The sequence below is a fragment of the Malaya genurostris genome, chromosome 3, assembly GCF_030247185.1.
Source record: "Malaya genurostris strain Urasoe2022 chromosome 3, Malgen_1.1, whole genome shotgun sequence".
NCBI classification, from domain to species: domain Eukaryota; kingdom Metazoa; phylum Arthropoda; class Insecta; order Diptera; family Culicidae; genus Malaya; species Malaya genurostris.
The window spans coordinates 236,358,995-236,380,201 of NC_080572.1; the positions used below are offsets into that span (position 1 = coordinate 236,358,995).

At 37.0% G+C, this 21,207-nt stretch overlaps 1 protein-coding gene across 5 annotated transcripts in view; it reads right to left on the reverse strand.

Annotated features, from left to right (window-relative positions):
• The window catches only part of LOC131434713 (protein dead ringer), a 290,153-nt gene that overhangs the window by 259,481 nt on the left and 9,465 nt on the right, over positions 1-21,207 (reverse strand). Inside the window, exon 1 of one of the 5 annotated variants that reach the window (XM_058601749.1) lies at positions 14,737-15,359. The exons of 1 other annotated variant lie outside the window; for it this stretch is intronic. In XM_058601749.1, coding sequence (XP_058457732.1) covers positions 14,737-14,808 — 72 coding nt within the window. In that variant the 5' untranslated portion in view covers positions 14,809-15,359. Of the gene's footprint in view, positions 1-14,736; positions 15,360-21,207 lie in introns of those variants that run through there. 3 more of the 5 variants (XM_058601745.1, XM_058601746.1, XM_058601747.1) reach the window with 3 other exon arrangements.

Below are 21,207 nucleotides of genomic sequence, written 5' to 3' on the forward strand. Positions count from 1 at the left end.
CACCTAGTGATGGTTTTTTATTGTCGCTCAAGAAGTACATAATTTTTTTATTATCGATAATATATTTTATATTATCGAACAGAGACAGCAGATCTTCTTCTAACAAATGGTTTCGTATACGAGATGAACACATGATTTGAGATGAATGGGGGTACCATTACCGTATCTTTAATAATCGCTGTAGATATATCATTCATCTCATCAATTTGGTTGAATTACAGAATACTTGTCATCAATCAGCTTGAGTGTTTAAAGCAGAAAAATTCATCGACTTTCTAAACCTTGTGTGCCTTATTTCTGAACTCATGTGCCGAATTGAGAATCGAACACAGGTAGAATACATGAACGGCATCGACTTATTCTTCACGCTATATCTGTCCTCGGAACACTCATATTCAAAGTGGTCATCAACAGAAAGGTCGATAGAGCGACGAGATCAAAATAATTGAAAGCATTCAAACAGTTCGCCGCGCCGATTCAACTCTCTAAAAATCCGACGTACGAAACCTCCCGATTTCAGCTGTTCCATTCTCTTGCAAGTATCTGACAGTGAACCTCTATTTGCTTCATTCCGCTCAAAATTGGGAAACACGATGAACTGGAAAACATATCACAAATTCCATTGGTTAAACATTTTGTGTTTGAACTATTTTATCAACACGTCGTACCTGGTTAAACTTTAATACGATACCAAATGTTCACAACTAGTTACATATTTTTTGCACCAAAACAGACTGCCACAACTCACCACCGCTCGACACTGGTTCGGTTTCGTCAACATCACCAATATTAAAACGTATAATGGCTTCAAACTGGGAGTTAAAGTAGGTAGAATCATCTTTTTAAAATAAAAATGCCTGCAAATGAAAATGTAACATTGATTGTTTTTGTTTATTTTGCCCATCTGACACTTCCTTGTTGCTTAGAAATGGTTCGAAAAAGTGTACCGATGCGGCAACACTTTTTAGCACACGAATCGTATTCGTGTGCGATTCGAGTGAAAACAAGAATAGCTTATTCGCAAACGTTCGAAAGTATGCATTCGTACGAATAGACGATACGGCCGTAAACAAGAATGAGGGTGTATATAAATCCTTTCACAGATCACTGAGCTATGAGCTTTAAAAATACGACACGGAACGACCGAAATTAGCTCTGTGCCTAATTCGTATTACTGTTTTTGAATTAGTTGATTTTAACAACAAAATTTCCAAAATAACTATGAAATTAGTTAGAATTGAGAATTTACTTTGCTGGAAAAAACTCTTACTTCTAGAGAATTTGTTTAGTTGGCGAATATCCTGGAATATTTTGATGTTTTTCGCATGTGTTACGATATATCCATATATAAATTTCTGATTCGATTTGTAAAAATGACGTAAACTCTTAGTGGAAAGTGTATTTATTCAGAATTTGTGCGCATTTGAAGCGATTGTGCGTAATAATGTTTTTACGCTGAACAGTGAAGTGAGTTTCGAATGTTGCACTCTAATTGTATATGTCAAATGATGTTTTTTGTATCTTCCAACCTTCCGGGCTACGCCGTCCGATGTATTACTTGTATACGGTTTTTGTTTTCAGAGTGCTCAAAGTTTTCAGTGAGAGAGTCGATTTCGCGAAGTCGAATGAAGAAAGCAGCGATTTAGAAGAAACATTTTCAAAAAGAAGTTTATGTTTCGCTTATGTCTTTTTCTCCAATACAACATCGTATTTATACCTGCCAATATAGAAAAGACTACCGCGACTGAAATATTTTTCGGGAGTAGTGTGCCATCTAGTGGCTAGTAGTCATTACGGTGTTAACGTTTTTTTCGGTGACAGTGCGCCACATAGCTGCAAATTGCAGAAGCCAATTCAACCATTTATGTTGGTTGAAAACAACGTTTTAATACTCTAATTCAACTAAAAAATTAGTTGAATGGAAATGAAGTGTGCCTTAGCTAAGAAATGACAGCACGTTGAATTGGTGAATTCAGCTAAAAAAATAGCCATTTCAACAAATATTTTATTATTATTAAGGGAATCAGAAATAGAAAATCTAAATTAGCAAAAGTAAGATTTTTTTAGTTGTCTCAAAAAATAACTAACTAAAATCAGAAAATCAACTAATTTTTTCGCCAAAATGCTGAATTCGGTCTATCCGTGGAGAAAAGCAAACGCGCCTTATGAATTATCCTTTTTGAAACTCGTTTATACCAAACTGATGGCGCTCACCACACGATTATGATGAGGCTCATCTGAACCCTACGTTGTGTTTAAATTGTACGGAAATATGAAGTCTGGGACGGCTTCCAACTTAAGCCTGGGACGGCTTTCGTGCAGATTGGGACACTGCGGACACTTCGAATACATTAAGCCATGGCACGGCTTTCGCACGGATGGGGACACCGCGGAACACTTCGGATGTGATGTAATAAACTGGTACGCGTTTATTCTTGATTAACTGACTAGTATATTATAATGACTATTACAAATAATTACTATGACTACGACAATCACGACGAATATAAAAACTTGATATACTTTCGAAGTACCGTAGTACTGTAGTACCGTAATACCACAGTACCGTAATACCGTAATAGGTATCGTGCCTGATCTGATCTACACTGCCCTTATATAGTCTGCGTACATTATTATATGAACAAAGTTTGTCTCTACCGGAAAGCATATTACGTAGAATATGCCGGAAAGCCTATATCGCAGACGAATGTAATCTCAAACTCTCTCAACTACTAATAAAACTGCTCGAATAATAACGTTGATCGATTTCTACTTCATGTACAGTCAAGCTCACTTAACTTGTCTTCTGACATATGCAATTGTGCATCAACACAAACATTTCAGAAAAGTTTAATTTTGAATTATTTAAGATTATGTCACACAACTGAAAATTTTATCATAAAATTGTGATCATATTTCCGATGGCATGTAGCAAAAATTATGTTGATTCGTTAAATACAACAAGAGATATTCACGATCAAAAACTCATCACTCTCTCAGAGGGTAAATTTTGAAAAGGCACCCGATAGAAGTAAGTCGTATTCTCAGCTATTCATGAGTTCAACCAATAGCTAAATTACAATAGAAATTATGTAATGATACAAACAAGCACGAAATAGTTTATGAAATTATCAACAAAATGTCTGAAAATAACAGCTTATTTTATAATTTATAGAATTTAATCGTTTGGTTCAAATAATAATAAAGATTTCATAATTAATGACGAATTACCTAATATGATATTTAAGTAATGAGAGGAATATATTTTAATAAATTTGAATCGACTATTTTAGGATTATAGTAGGATAAGAATTTTATGTAAAAGTTATGCTACGGCGAAGAAAAACTTATGTAAACTGCCTTAAGAAATGAACGCATTTATGAAAAAAATAATTTGAGAAAAAAATTTGTGGATAGCTTATTTTCTATACACTCCTTACGTACGAAGCCGTTCGGTTGAAATTCAGAATCGACCAGTTGTAACACGTTTAGGCTAGTGCATATCGGTACCAGTTGCACAGTTATGTCAGGTTTTGTTTTGATTTAAAAATCAGTTGCCTATCTGTACGTACAGTCAACAATGTCCGTTACTTTCACCATCTGTGGAGTTCGTACCGTAATAAGATTGTTGTGTACAGAATAATCTACCAACAACTAAGGAATTCGTAGGGCCGTACCAAGCGGGATTTACTGGAGCGCGCGCCACTACGGATCACATATTCGCGATAAGACAAGTACTCCAGAAGTGTCGTGAATACAACGTACCCACGCATCACCTATTCATTGACTTCAAAGCGGCATACGACACAATCGATCGAGAACAGCTATGGCAGAATACGGTTTCCCAGATAAACTGACGCGATTGGTCAAAGCAACGATGAATAGAGTGATGTGCTACGTCCGAGTATCTGGGACGCTCTCGAGTCCCTTCGAATCTCGGAGAGGGCTACGTCAAGGTGATGGACTTTCTTGTATCTTGTTCAATATTGCCCTGGAAGGTGTGATTCGAAGAGCGAGGATCGACACGAGTGGCACGATCTTCCGAAAGTCCGTACAACTTTTTGGCTTCGCTGACGATATTGATATTGTGACACGCAACCTTGAGAAAATGACGGAAACCTACATCGGACTGAAAGCTGAAGCTAGACGTATCGAACTGGCCATAAATGCGTCGAAAACAAAATACATGAGAGGAAGAGGCTCTAGAGAAGAAACACTACGCCTCCCACCACGAATATTGATAGACGGTGACGATATCGAGGTGGTTGACGAGTTCGTGTATTTGGGCTCACTGGTGACCGCCGATAATGACACCAGCAGAGAAATTCATAGACGTATTTTGGCAGGGAATCGTGCGTACTTTGGACTCAGAAAAACCCTCCGATCGAGAAAAGTACGCCACCGCACGAAATTGACCATCTACAAAACGCTAATTAGACCGGTTGTTCTCTATGGCCACGAGACCTGGACTATGTTGGTACAGGACCAACGCGCCCCCAGTGTTTTCGAAAGAAAGGTACTGAGGACCATCTATGGCGGAGTGCAGATGGAAGACGGAACTTGGAGACGGCGTATGAATCACGAATTGCAACAGCTGCTAGGAGAACCACCTATCGTACGGACAGCGAAAATCGGACGTCTACGATGGGCTGGGCATGTCATAAAGATGTCGGACGACAGCCAAGTGAAAATGGTTCTTGAATCTAATCCGACTGGTTCAAGAAGAAGAGGAGCGCAGCGAGCAAGGTGGATCGATCAAGTGGAGGGTGATCTCAGAAGCATCCGTGCCTTGACCGGACCGAGTTATGTGGAGACGTATGCTTGATACAGCAAAGGACACCCCAGGCCTATAGCTGTTAGGTAAGGTAAGGTAAGTACAGAACAATCTTCAGCTGCCATAATTAATCGAAAGTTTTGTCTAGTTCATGGGCCTACCGCTATGAGTGATGAAAAGGTGTTGAGTACTTGAAAAATGAAGAAACACATGTTCATTAAAAACTTGGATATCACAGATGCTGGGAGCAAGCTTCTATGCAGAGGGATTAGGGAAGCAGGTGTAGCGAATGAAATATATTTGTATGAAACTAAACATACTGCTAAATTCATTCCATATGATTATATTTTTTGTAAATACAAACCGTCTCTTACTTTCCGAATACGTGTCGTATATTTGCCAACTTTTTATTAGTTTTACGCTAAGCTTAGCGGTTCAAATTGAACTGCCGAATTTAGCACTAAGCAGTTCAATTTGAACTACTCTGCACTGATGAGTCAAAGACGAAACGTAAAAATAATAAAAACGGTTATGTGCCCTAGCACAAAATTTGGCTAACCCCTAAACAACTTTTTATGTAATCTTGTAATCTTAATAATATAATACACTAAGCACGATTTCATTACAAACAACTTCAAGCTATCAGCAAAACAAAAAATATTTGAACTCCTAACGTACGTACGTATTTCTGGTGACTCAATGACACATTCCGTAAACCACAAGCGGAATGATTGACAAACGCGAATTTGAATTAGCACGACAGAAATTCCAAAAATAACAAAGAATTGAAAATTTGTCACAATTTCGATTAGCTTGTTGAAATTTTGACACCAAATTTTTCGCTATTTGAACATAAAATGTGAATACCAATTGAGACAAAGCTATACTGAAGAATGAGATCGTAAAATCTTCCAATCTATGGAGACGACAACTTTGAAAACTAATAGCTGCAAAACTAAAAAAAAATGCTCAGATCAGTGAGACTTATGATTGACCTACATACACCATAACATACAATCCGGGAAAGGGACATGCTCAAAAATGTAAACATTCTTCACATCCCACCGTCCCGAGGCCCACGTTTCCGCAGATTCCGGCACATCGCATAAAACCGTGGCACGAACATGTTTTTATTTTCGTTTCCTTCCAACGTGGCATGCACACTTTCGGGCTGTCGATGTTAAACAAATGAATTTTAACCAGATGTGACAGATTTTAGCATTAACCAGCCGGAGTGACTGTGTGTACTTTGAAGAAAGTAAAATGAAACGGATATAAGGCAAAAATTGAGAACTGCTGTGTGTGGGTTAGATGATTTCTGCTCTTTCTATTAGTCCAATTTTAGGATTAATTAGCCTATTTTATGAGTCGAACGAAGACTAATTTTAGGAAAGTGTGTCGGATTACATTTCGACTTGTCATCTTGGCAGCGGCGTTTTGCCGGGTGGAACGTGATTTGAAAAGTTTGTCCAAACACTGCTTGGAATCCGTCGTGGAACGGTGGATGTCTGGCGTGAAAAAAAAACGTAGCACAGACCAAAGCAATTCAATACCGGTCTAGCCTTCGCTGACATTATGTCCTGGAAAACAGTTTCTCACTGTTTCCTCACTAAGTCGATTTATTTCGTATTGAAATCCAACCGATACGTACTTTCCTTCTGACGTCGTCCGTGCGTCTTAGTGGCGGCCAGGAACGGTACCCGGGCAGGCACGAGGCTGCCACAGCTTGGCTGACGTTTATTGAAAATTAAATTCCGTCTGAGACGATATCGAATTTCGTTTCATATTCACCACATTCATATTGCTATCGGCATTACCGGTTGAAATGAAAATAGCACTTAAAACGCACGACGAATAAGAACGACATATTTAATATCATACCGAAGGGAATTAGAAGTGTTGATGTACGTTCTTACAATGTGCATGGAAGAAGCCCAAGCAATTGAGTAGTTCCTTTAATGCGACAGCGTGTGCCGTCCTTGCTTGCATATTATTATTAGGAGACCTGTCTAGGGCAGCTTGTGGAATGTCCGTTCGTTATCAACAAATTTAATGCAACTGGAAAAAAAAAATCACATCCTCACAAATCACCGTACGATCATTATGACGAAGGACGAAATTCCGTTTCGATATCGAATCAACCACTGCCACTTTCCTGATGGTACTTACTACACTTACCATTAATCAAATGTGATACCAACCCATGACAACCGTGGCAAACGGGATAATGAATCCGACCAAACATAAATATGAAATTTTGCCCAACTCGCAAACCGCATAATTCCACACTCAAGGGGACACCGAAACCGCATCTTATGCTGGCGGCTGGTCAATGAGGCGAACGTGTGATCGAATTGGCCCGATGAAGACATCATTCTGGGTGTGCATGTGGAAACCCAATTCACAATGATTAACGAGATCAATGATGGACCCTCGTTAGGGAAAGGGTCACCCGCATGGCCCTTTCAATTTTGGCGGGTGTGATTGCAGACATGATACCAACCCACACATTTCGATTTCAAACCGTAATCTGGAGGCGTGTGAATTTTGCATGGAAATTGGATTAAACAGCAAAACAAAACCTAACCAAACAACAGAATTTGTAATTGACTCTAAACAAAAACGAGACAATTGTGATCCTACCGACTATGGCAACAATTATTTCGGATCCGGCGAAGGACGCATACAGAAATACACAGAAAGAAAAGATGAAACTTACACGACATGTAAACCGATAGTACTATTAAATAGACATCAGTTGAAACGAAAATCTGATTTAAAACCATGATTGATGTAAAATTACATTAAAATTCATTTAGTTTTTCATTGAACAAGACTGTATACTTACAAACCGCTTCGTTTTGTAATATAAATTTCCATTCAATTGCCTGCTCCAAATATGTGCATGAAAATAAATGTAAATTTACAAAATATTTTTATCTGTGTATGCTTAATTATGACTGGTGTGCATTCTAAAAACTGAATTCTAAATGATTTATAACATATAAGCTTTCAGATTGCTGATTACAGAGCTATAAGAATTTTTGGTGCTTATAAAAGGCAATTTTACTGCCATTATTAGTGCTTACTGGTTACCAGGGAAGCGGAATGTATTCCATTCGAAACTCGTAACTCCAATTTTCTTCCCGGATATCAATTTGAACCTTCTGAATCGAATGATAATGTGATAGATTAATGGAGTGCCAAAAATCAGACATCGGAATACATGTACTACTCATACTGGTTTATATGATTCTGAGAAGCCTTATTTAAGAAAGGGTGATTTTTTAGGAGGTATAAAATTTGATTGAAGAAAAAACACACGAAAAAAACTTGAGAAAATTTATGAAATCTTTATTGGAATCGATAGAACCATCAACATAATTTAATGTACATTTAGGGTTTTTTTTTTAAAAAAAAAGCACTTTTTTGCGTTTCGATTTCGGCTCGTCAGTGCTTAAAGCAGTTCATTTACGCCCGAGACGTCAGAAAGAATATTGCACCTCTTTGTAATATCCAATAAGTGTTACATAAGTTGTGTAAGCTTTGCGTCTGCTTAGCGGCTTAAGTTGGAATGCTAGGCGGAGATGGTAGTTCTACTTGAACTGCTTTAAGCACTGACGAGCCGAAGGCGAAACGCAAAGAAAGTTGATAATTTAATGTTTCAAAATGATTTCATGGAAATGTTCGCCACGGCTCCGCCCATGCGCAAGGTCTAATTTTGCCACTCTCTCTCCAACATATCACCCGGTTTTAACGGATAATACCACCAGTTCATAGTCCACACCAAACAGTGACTTTTCTGAGATGCAACAAGAAATGAGCTTAGACGCTGAACACAATTTATAGATAAAAAAGTGGATCTTCCCACAACTTTGCCAGCATCCATTCATGAAAAAAATTATAGACCAAACTGAACAAGTACGAAAATGACAATAGAAATCTATTCACGCGTGATGTGTCAAAAAAACAGTGTTGCCAAAAAGATACCAGCAAAAGAAATCATCTTTTAATAAAAAAATCTACCGATGTTTACCAATTCACCATCTGATAGAGAGTAGATATAAACAGACTAAGGGCCGCTGTGTTTCAATTGTGTTTAGATTTTCAATCGAGTTTGAATAGATTTAGAAACACCTGTACTGAAAGCTACGAAAGCATTCAAGACCAATAAACGAAAAACTATTTGGAGAACGAGTGTCGTTTGTTCAGCAATTCAAATTTTAATGATAACACGAATAAAAATTTATTCCCAGTACCATGATGAAAAATCATGAAATCATGAAATCATTCATATTATTCATAATTTCATAAGCAAAATATAAAACATGAATGTTTTGCCTGTGAGATGAGTTAACATATTGTTCATGATTTAATCATTTTGCTCATGAAATCATGAATAACAGGCATGATTTCATGAATACATGTATCATGATTTTATAATGGATTTTTCTTCGTGTATAATAATTACAATTCATTGAATTCAAATTATTCCTTAGAAAAAATTATTCCTTCTCGCGTAATTTTCTTATCGCTATTTTGGAATGCAAAGGCGTAGCAATTAAAACATTTGTAAAGTCAAACTTCTTTTAATTAACATAGTGGTGTAATGATATAATATTACTAAGGGATTCTTCAAAATTCAATTCAATTCAATTCAATTAATGTTTCAAACACTTCTCACCCTGTCGTTCCGGAACCGGAAGTGAGATTCGAACTAAGGTCAAGAGCAGTCTATTTTTATAAACGGGGACCCTTTTATTTTAATCTAAGTTTGTAAAAATCGACTCAGCTCTTTCTGAGAAAATTAAGGGTTCCGTTTCTAAATTTTCGACCACTATTTTCCGCACTTCCGGAACCATGGTATGGAGATGGTGTGGCTGAAAGCGGTTCGTTTGACCAGCAGCTAGCAAAACTATAAATTGAAACAGTTTTGAGTCAAATTTAAAAGAATTTCTACGTTTTTGCCTTTCTCATATAGAAAGGCAATACAATCACTGCAAAACCCGACTTTTGAACCGAGACCCGGAGGGCCAAGTGTCATATACCATTCGACTCAGCTCGACGAACTGAGCAAATGTCTCTGTGTGTGTGCGTGTGTGACAAATATTTTCACGCACTTTTCTCGGAGATGGTTGAACCGATTTTCACAAACTTAGATTGATATAAAAGGTCTTATGGTCCCATACAAAGTTCCGGAATTTTATTTGGATCTAACTTCCGGTTTCGTAATTACAGGGTGATATACATAAAAAATGTGAAAATAATCCACAAAAAATATGAAAATAATGTCACTCACTTTTGTCGGAAGTTCTTAAGATGCCATAAGAATATCCCAGTTTTCATTCAGTTCAAATCCCTTGTTCCGGAGATATGGTGCTTAGTAGGAAAACGTTAATTTCAGGAATACTTTGTTCATAAGCTACCTCTTTGTATTGGCTAGTGGTTTTCTCTAGTTTGCAGATCATGAGACTCTGTAACCGAATAAACCATTGAGAGTTCCATAAATGATTTGCTGAATTTTACCCAAGTCCAACTACCTCCAAAATTCAAATCGTCATAGAGAGTCGTAAAAAATGTGTAGGTCATATTAGTGCATTGTTGAATGAACCGAATGTCACTATGCCGATACCCAACATTCGGTTCCGGAAGTACCGACAATAACATTCAAATATGATAAAGTTGAGCTCACTTCGCTTTCTCACATATGATTAAATAGATTTTCACTAACTTAAATTCAAATGTAGTGTATCAATGTAGTAGTATTAGGCAACAAAAATCTTCAAAACTATTTTCTGTACTTCTTTAAATTGTAGCATTTCGGGGAATTCCTGCTGTAATATACAGGAGAAAATTAAACTACGAAAGGCATCGTTACACCACTAGATGGATTAAAACAGGTTTTTTTTTTGCATTGTCGCTCTATATGACAGGTCACAATTTCATACACACCATGTATTTTCAGAACCAGGATCCAGATCCGGATAAAACTCTATATCAACTTATGAAAACATAATACTTTTTCATTTAAATCTGAGTTTGCAACGATCGGTTTAATGTGCGCGTGTTTTTTTTTTCTTTTACCTCGATAAGCGTGAGGCAGGCAAAATCAGCAAGAAAAAAACAATTTATCGTTGATTTTTCGATTTTCCTTGCAAAATTTTCATAGTAAGGCCAGCTTCTTTCAACACAAGCACACACTCAAAGTCTGTCTGATTAACACTGAGAAGAAGAGCACTTTCCTTTTGTGTGGAGCCCACCGAATGCATCCGCATTGTAGAAATAAAACTTACGCACTGGTGTATCATTCTGGTGAAATGCCTTCACTGGATCCGTTATACCCAAAGTCAACGTACCTGGTCATAAACTAATCATACTTGCCTAACTGAAGAATTATACGAATATTAGAATGTAATTGGTTCCATTTTTCCACATCATATATAAACACACGCTTCTGAAAATAAAATTTTTATGCTTATCAGCCAGTAATTCCAGAACCGAGAGTTGTATCCAGATTAAATTCGTTTAAGTTCGTAAGATCTTTCATTTGAACCTAAGCTTGTAAAAATCGGATGAGCGGTCTCTGAGAAAATCGAGTGCACTTTTTTTAAGCTCCTTTATCACATTTTACCCCGTTACTCCCGAACCGGAAGTCGGATCCATATGAAATTCAATAGCAGGCTATGGGACTATATGGTCTTGAATTTGAATCTGAGTTGAAGGAAATCGCTTAAGCGGTCTCTGAAAGAATAGTGTGCAATTTTTTCTCATTTTTTTGCACATGTTACCACGTTACTCCGAAACCGGAAGTTCTATCCGAGTTAGATTCAATAGCAACCTAAGGGACCAAGAGATCTTTCATTTCAATCTAAGTTCGCGAAAATCGGTTCAGGAATCTCCGAGAAAAAATCGAGTTCATATATTAGTTACATACATTTTGTGAACTCGAAGAACTGAGCCGAATGGTATATTACACTCGATTCAAAAGTCGGTTTTCACGGTGATTGCATAGCCTTTCTATATGAACTAATAAAAAAAAAGTCCTATCGACTGGTAATGGTTTATATTCGGATCTAACTTCCAGTTGCGGAATTGTAGTTTGCTAAAACAACAATCTCACTATGGCTAGACTTGTCTACGGTTCACAGTTCTGCAAAATGATTACTATAAATCATCAACGCATCATTAAACTTTGGTTATTTTGTTTGTTTGCAAACTGATCGAATAAATCAGTAATTAATCGTTTTTTATTAAAAACCAGTAGTTAAATTCAACGAACTTATACTTGAATTTTCCCTAAATAAAGGGACTAATCCAAAAATAAATGTTTCCGGAATAGCACGTCAATGAAATCGAGCATCTATCGAAGTCTACACACAAGAAACAATTGAATTAAAGCAGGTTTATTCTGATTCTTCATTTCGCTTTATGAATCTTATGAAGCATGGCCCACATGGCAAGAATACGATCTCATAGTTTGACTGTTGTTGAGTTTAAAGGATTGATAGTACACGCCAAAAAAATTTGAATGTTACAGGTAACTTAATCCCTCATACGATGTAATTCATAAACACCTAATTTGCCAAAGGACGGAAAATTTCATTTATAATAACTTAATGTTAGATTAGCATGAATTTGACTGGTTTCGACTGTAAATTACATTCTGCTAGGAGGTATGAATTTAAGTGCACCTACTACCAGCCAAGCAAATGTGTGCTTCTGTGGCTCCGTCGATTAACAGACGTATTTTGTGATCGAATGATTCCCGGTTCAAGTCGCGGCGGTCGCTATCAGTATTCATTATTTTTTTCAATGAATATCATGTCATGAAGTTTTAAACACAATATTTAATGTTCTTCAACGTAAATTTGCGTGAACTGCGACGTGCATCTAATGAGATGTAAAATCACAAGTTTTTTTCGAATAAAAACCATTTCGCCGAAAATCGTTTCGCCGAATGCCATTTCATCGAAAGTCGTTTCGCCGAAAGGGTCATTTCACCGAAAGGGTCCTTTCGCCGAAAGAGTCATGCCTCCTGTAGGTTATGTCTCCTGTATAACAGATGTGGCGCAGCCACATAACCGAAGCCAAGATGGCTCGGCGGCACAAAGCCGCCGACCCGCCATCGGAAGCGGCGGCCTCTTGCATACAAACCTGTAACCGCCTCGTTTGCCCGGTCTACTCAAAGCTAGGTTTCTTTGCTTTAGGTAGGTCCGAACGAGGGGTAGCTTGGTCGGACAGCACATGAACCAAAACGATGTGGCGTACCCGCATTAGATATTTCTTCATTACCAATACCACATAAATTTGCCTGGTAGATACACCTATACAATTGCTTTGATGCGTAGTAGCTACTAGTCAACAAGTTTCCTTGGCACCTCCTTTCTGTGACAAGAATCAATCTTTATTCAAGAAGTACAAATGTAGGTCAACAAAACGGACGTTAACGCTATCATCTTTCATTTGTCTTTATTTTAAATCAATTCTAATTACGATTTTAGGATGATTTCAGGATTCGGCGAAATAACCCTTTCGGCGAAATGACCCTGATCCTAGTTCGAGTACTACAATTCATGGAGTTTTGAAATTTACATTTACATTACATTTCATCTCCATTTTAATCTCGAACGAAATTTGTGTATTATTTTAGTAGAAAGAAGAGTATTATTGGTTCTAGAAGCAATCCCAGTTTGTGCATCTGATCCGCATCGATGGGTCTTATCCGCATTTTTATCAATCTTTTACATATCACTTTAAATCATATATTTATACCAACGAGTATACTCTACAAGTAGTCAATTTTTATTTTGAATTTTGGATTCACACTTTGCGCGACTCTTATTATAACAAAGACTACATTTTGTCTCAGAATCCTGTCAGTCTTACTGGATTAATCATTAATTAGTAGCTAAATCTTATTTACAGGTGCACTATTAGAATAAAATAAATTTACACTTGACGTAAATTCAAGCATGCCGAAATTTCTCCGGTGATGACACAACATTACATCTATTAACATGTAGAAATAAATTTTACATCTGTATCGATGTAAGTTTCAGCTAAATGAACTCTGAAGTTAATGATATGACTTATCTTCACATGCTTTGAATTGTGAATGTGAAATGAATTGTGAAAAAGTGAATCGCGACGCTCCTTTTATGTGCATCTATGAAGATGTAAATTTTTCTGAGTGTGTAATACAAAACCTCATATGATTCAATTCATAAGAACGTAATTCGTAAAACGGCTGAATTTTAAAAGAATAATGTAAATATGTATCAAACATAAATTTGGGTCAGATCAAGTATAAAAAAAAGTTTTTTTTGACACTCGAATAAGTCGGTCTTGGAAGACGTAAATTTACACGATTTTTTCTAGGTGTGTACGTGACAAGACAAATTTTTACACCTTTCACATAACGCATATGCAGCAGTTTTATGGCTCTTTCATATATTTGTGCAGTTCCACACCAATCGCGCCATATAATTGCTCTTAGTTTTTTTAATACTTTTCTATAAATTCAATTTCCAAACCCGTAACGAAATTTTCTCAGTCGTCTCGCCGAGAATTCAACCGCACGTATAAATTGCGTTAATCATAGAACTTCACATTTTTGTTGTCCCAAGCCGCTATGCTACGGCAGAGAATAAAGTGAAAGAGAGCTGTGAGTTGAAAAACAAACAAAAAAGATAGTCGGCGGTTGCGGCGATGTCGAAGTCGGTTGATCTGTTGCAAAGAGGTTAGGTTCAATGTCAGTGACATCGATCAATACACGGGATTGAAATGAGAAGAAATGAAGAATGCAAACAACTATCGAGAAAAAAACCCTGTTCTTCCGAGCATGCAAGCTTCTGAAGAAACCATCGGGAAAACAAACCTGTACACGAAAGGATCATCAGCCTACCAACACTATTCAGCTCTCAGTTAACCGGAAAGGTTCAACACTCAAACTAGTCACTTACCAGCATCAGATCACCACTTTGGTCCAAGTCCTGTTCGTAACTTTCATCGAGTTGATTTTCACAGAGCTCCATCGGGGAGCCATATGCCGGCAATGGCAACGGATTTTTGGACCGAATTTTTCTTCGTTCTACTCTCGAGCGATACAATCGCTCGAATTAAATGCGGTAAAGTTACAAATTCACAACACACAATTTCTAGCAAACGCTTCGATTTGTTCCAACTACACACCATAAAATGCAATCAACAGTCGAACACAATTTGCAATTAATTTAGCCTTATAAACACAAAGCTTCCAGCGAATGCACCGAGCCTTCCAAAGGCAATCATCCGATAAGAAGAAATTTCAATTTTACACTCGTTGATACAACAATACACAGACGACTGCAACGCTAGGAAACAAAACCGTCAACCATCTAGGGATTGGTCACTGCCTACTGTGCCTGTGATCGTCATCCCGTAGGTAAATGACGGTGGAGCATGGTGACAGGAACAAGGCAAATTCGATTTTCGTTCGTTCGGTTATCGCTATTGTTTTCCTGTCGCGAGTTCCCCACACTAATCACAAATTGGATGTCACGCTTATAAAGTGTATTATTAATTGTTTTGTGCTTAGGGAGTGCACCGACCGTGTCGCAGCCGCACACTCCAACCGGTGTTGGTTACTTCTACAGGCACAGCAACAAAACGATGGCGAATGAGTCAGTTTCCAGTTTTTAACGTCAGTTTCGATTTCTTCCGAAAAGAGTGATTTCTGTACCAATATTTATTTAATTATTTATTTAAACAAATATGATCAAATGAATATAGGTATCGGAATCAATATATTTCGGAAGAGCACAATGAATCAGCGATTCTTGCAGTGATGCCGTTTCCTCCGTAAGATCATATCCGAAGTCTATTGTCATTTTCGCTTGAGAAAACTCACCCTAACCCAGGGTAGTTTCATCAAACAAACACTTTTAACGGAACTGTGTTGGTTTCGCACTTAGCAACGACAATGTTGAAACTAGGTTCGAAACAAGCTTCAAACGGTTTGACAGCATTTAGAATGGAAACTGGTTTGGCATCAAGCGAAAACGACAAATGTATACTTGTATTCATACACTCAGGCAAAATGAACTTCGAAAGACATAAGAACGAATTATGACTTTGAAATATTAAGATCATAAATGTATTTCATAACTTTATCTTATGATATACAGGGGAGATTCTTCAATACTTTTAGTTATAATCATTTCATAAATATCGTAATTTTGTTCCATAATTTAATTCAGAACTCAAGTTTCTATACATACATTTCCGAACCAACTGTTAAAAAGAATTTCAAGATATATCCATACCGAAAACTAATCACACATCACATTCATTTACGATTTTGATGGTTCGTGATTACCTTGACTAGAGTATTGCGTTAGTTTGTTTGCCCTAATCAAAAAAATTGTATAGATAAAAGTACATATGTTAAGGATCAAGAGTAAACCAAGTTAATTTGTGTTGGTAATTTGTGTATTACTCGTTCATTTTATTTGGTACGTATGTCACAGATCTATGTATTCATATATGCAGTGAAACCATTTTATCAAAGTGGCTTGTACGATTGAGTTTCAAACAATCTTTTTTAACAATAATTTATTCTCAAACGAATGTTAAGCCTGACTTTTTGGATGAAATATCATTTTTAATCAATTTTCACCAACGTTTGATGGAAACTTGCTTACATTTTATAAATGTAGATTTTAATTCCCTAATAAAAAAGTTAGCAACACTGCTTCAATGCATTTGTATTATAAATTACGCTAAGGGGCTGTTCATAAAAGACGTCACGCCACAAGGGGGAGGGGGGTGTTTCATAAAACGTGACCTTTTGTGACAGGGGAAAGGGGGGAAGTTTTTGAAATGTGACGTCCAATGTTTTCAATGAGCGCATTTTTGAAATACCTAATTATATTACTGCTTTTCCCTATTTCCTGAAATAAATCTCCACAATAAAGGTTTACATTCTATACGAAAACGTGTATTTGTTGATGTAAAAGCTTCTTCTTGTAAATTCGGAAATGAATGATGCAGGGAATCATTTCTGTTGTGATCAGCAAAAGTGCACGAAGGGGCGAGTAAATTAGCGAAATTAATAAATTTTACCTTATATGAGTAAAAAAAAGATGCACTCAAACGGTTTCACTTAAGTTATGCACTGACAATTTGAGTCAGTGTATATGAGTTTGGGTGCACCAATCGCTTGGAATTAGGGATTTTGGAACTTTCGGAAATCTAAGGATATGTAGTAAGCAGATGCGGAATATAAACCACAAAACGAATGAAAGAATTTCAAAAAGTTTGTTTGGTCGGTCGCATTGAAATTTCATGCATCTTGATGTACAGGGTCCGGCACTCGAAGTGTAACCAATTAAAAAGGCCATAAATTCAGTTTGGAAAATTACTTTCACTTAATTCAAAGTACAAAATGTGTAAAAATAATACAAAATTCAGAATCAATTCACTTTTGCTCGATATGACCACCTTTTGCCTTGACTTGATGACTTGAGAGAGCGAAGGAGTTGCTTCGTTTTGCCGAAAGCGGTCAATTTCCGAACATTGTATTTTCTGACGAGAAAATTTTTCCAATTGAGCAATTCGTAAACTCTCGAAACGATAGGGTTTACTTGACCGACCGTTCATACGAGAATTTGAGTCATCGATTGGCCACCAGGAGGCAGCACCCGCAACAGATAATGGTTTGGGCCGCTGTAACCGCAGATGGGCGCTCTCCAATCGTTTTCATCGAGCCTGGCGTCAAGGTAAATGCGACATATTATCGGGAAAGTATTCTGGAGGTTGCTTTGAAGCCGTGGGCAGACAAACATTTCGGTGGCAGACCATGGACGTTTCAGCAGGACTCGGCACCGTCTCACAAAGCTCGAGTGAACCAAGAATGGCTGAAAAACAACGTTCCGAACTTCATCACGTCCACACAATGGCTCTCGAATTCACCAGATGCGAATCCAATGGATTATTCTCTTTGGGCCATTTTGGAGAGCAAAGTCCGAACTAAAAGATACACCAGTCTCGAGGCACCTGAAAAAAGTTATTGTCCGCGAGTGGGGCAAAATACCTGCAAGTCACATTCGGCCACACGAAGCAACTCATTCGCTCTTTCAAGTCATCAAGTCAAGGCAAAAGGTGGTCATATCGAGCAAAAGTGAATTGATTCTGAATTTTGTATTATTTTTACACATTTTGTACTTTGAATTAAGTAAAAGTAATTTTCCAAACTGAATTTATGGCCTTTTTAATTGGTTACACTTCGAGTGCCGGACCCTGTATTTAAAATACATTCAGCAATACCATGTTCGCGGAATGATATCAATAAAACCAGCAAATAACATATATGCATATTCAATCATAAAGCATTTCAGGCAGCTAATTAATTAACATCTCAATGACAGAAAATAACATTATTTAGTTTGAAATAAGAGTTAAAATATAAAAAGTTATTGCAAAGTCTTCATGAGAAAATAGAAATAAAATATAAAATTCTGCCATTGTAACATCGAAGCAAGAGCAAAATATTTATAGAAGACGAATTTTTCAGTAATTTGATTTTCTAGCATTTAGAATAGTATATCATAAAATTTTTTGCAGTTTATTCAATTGTATTCCATTTGAAAAAGGAACCACTGGATCAATTGTACCTAATGGAATTGGTATGCCCTATCAATAACGAAATAAGATATAATAACAAATTTTAATGCTAAATAGATATTGTCTAATCCATCAAGAAGATTCCTTCGATGAAATATCAAGAAAATATGAAGTATTGCTATGACAGCACAGAAACATCAAGACAAGATATGATGGTAAAATTTGTTATTATTTTGATTTTTGTTTACTATTCACATCTACCCGGGAGGAGTGCAGGTTTTGCTACGGCCAATCAAACGCGGCGCCTGCTGTATGCTCAAACCTTGTGCTCCTGTTACTTTCATGAAATAAATTCATGCATCATCTTAAACATCATCTTCAGTATCAACCAGCTGGAAATAAAACAAAGTCTTTGCTGCTGTGACAATTGGTGACAAAGGGGAGGTGGGGAGTCAAAAATGGCAAAAAAAAGCGTGACGTCTTTTATGAACAGCCCCTAAACAAAATAAACAAAACTAAATATTTTCTGTTACAAAAGCAGTTTTCCGGAACAACAAATAGTTTTTCGACAACATTCCATATCCATTGCCTTTCGCGTGTCAAATTAAAGGTTCATATTTTCCGGGTTTACTTATAGAAGGTACATAAATCGTTATATCGCAATAATTTCTTCAAGAGGAAAACCGACGACACGACCAGACACTCCGAAGAAAAATCGGAATAAAAAGTGTTCGTGAGCGATTTACCACCAGTTACCATAAATATAGCGACCCCTTGAAAATGACAAAAACTAACTATTCGAGCAACACTGTTTAAGTTGCTATGAGCTAGTTACCAAGGAGCACCAGGATAAATAAACAAACAGTTTGAAACAGTTCTGTATAAAATGTTCATTACGACCTAAGTAACAAAAGTAAACAAACCGAGATTTTTATTGCATTTTGTTAGGAATGTCCTAATACACGCACTACCCGAACACCGTTTCTCGATTCACTATAGATTCACTAAAAAATCTGTCAACACATTTGACGTATGTCGAAATCAATAAAAAATAATCATTAATGCTACATTCGTCAATTGGCAATGTTTTGACCAATCTACCGAAGCATCAACAAAAGTGTATGCGCGGACTTACGACAAAATAGTTTTTCACGAAAAAGCAGATCTAGTGTGATATTATGAAAGTGAGACTTGCTGTAGAGTTGGAGATATTTATTGGGATCGTGTTGCTATTAAGCTTGTTGAAAAATACGCTGATTAATTTGGAAAGAAACTGATTTGTTTCCAATCGTAGAAACCGTTATGAATCCTTCTTCAAACAAAAGCGTAAATTATCAAAACACACTAAAAACGAGTCGACTGTCATTTTTTTCCACTTGATATGCAAAACTAGCTCTTGTTTTCGAGCAAAACTGGCTCTCACACAAGTGCGAGTAACAAAACGACGAATGAACACTATGACTTTCGCAAAACGACGTAACTAACAGAAGCAAAACGACTTATGTGTCAAGTCAACAAGGATAAAACGACCTATCATACTGTCCAATGTACATGATCAAATTACAAAACGACGTAAGTGTCGTTTTTGCCTAAAAGTTATCTTTGTAGTTGAAAATTGTGAATTAGGCACAAATCTCCAAATATCAAGGGGAACGTGCCATTTGAGCCAATTTGTTCTGATTCCTGATAGTGAAGAGATGAAGTTGTTTCAATTACTCATTTTTAAATAGGATTTAAAATTGTGCGATTATTTTTCAACATCGCTTTTCTCGGTTCAGCTGAAATGTCACATACGTCGCTTTGAACATTTTATGCAGAGTTGTGGAATAATTCCACATTTCATGGTTGTTAAAAATCTTGCAAAAAACTGCTAAAAATAACAATAATTCATTCGAGGGCTGAATTGTATATAAAGTTTGTCAAACGCCGATGCTTGGTGAGTGTAAATGATATTCTAATTCGTATAAATGAATTTCTAATCGCTTTGTGTTTTTAGTTCGACCTCGAAAAAAGTTCTCTGGAACCAAATACTTAGGAAGCAAAGCTAAAAACTTTAAATGAGTTTGAAAAGTCCCGATTGAGTACGCAAATGCAGGAAATACTTGGGACATATTTACTTTTAGAGCGTTATTTCATGGAAGAAAGCGTCCTGAAAGCGCTAATTTTGTACAGCATTGAAACGGGGCAGCAATGCTCCAGCATGTTGGATGATGTATTTTTCATTATTCGGAAGTGCATTCGACGTGGAACGTGGAACGTGGAACGCAATCGCTAGACGGAGTGTGTGCTCTTGTTAATAACGCTGCTAGTTGCTTGGAACTAGACTTCATAAATGCTTTGAAATCACCTCTGAAATCTGATTACCCTACCGGTTACATAGGTCTAGCCCAATCGGCACTTCAAAGTTCAATTTAGCAAGGGCGATTACAAACTAGTGACGTTGAACAGGCACGTGCAAAATTTTTTTAAACCTCGTTTGCATCCGTGGGTTGACCAATTTATCAATCACAATCACAACCTCGCTGAGGAAGAGTTGGCATCGTATGAAGCTGTGGAAACATTTATACAATGCCTTATAGTGCAAGTCGACGCCTTATTAACGGCGTTCAAAACTGCCCTCACACCAAGAAATTATGATGGATTATGATTATTTGGTTAGTATCATTAGTAGTGAAGTTACAAGTCGCCTGAAGCGAGTTATCAAAAAATCTACATTCATTCGGCTTGGTGAACTAGTTTTAGTTTTTTTGCTTAGTTAAATGAGTATATTCCCCCTGAAGATAACACACGAGAAGTTTTTTATTGCCTTAAACAACCAAAATCAAATTTTT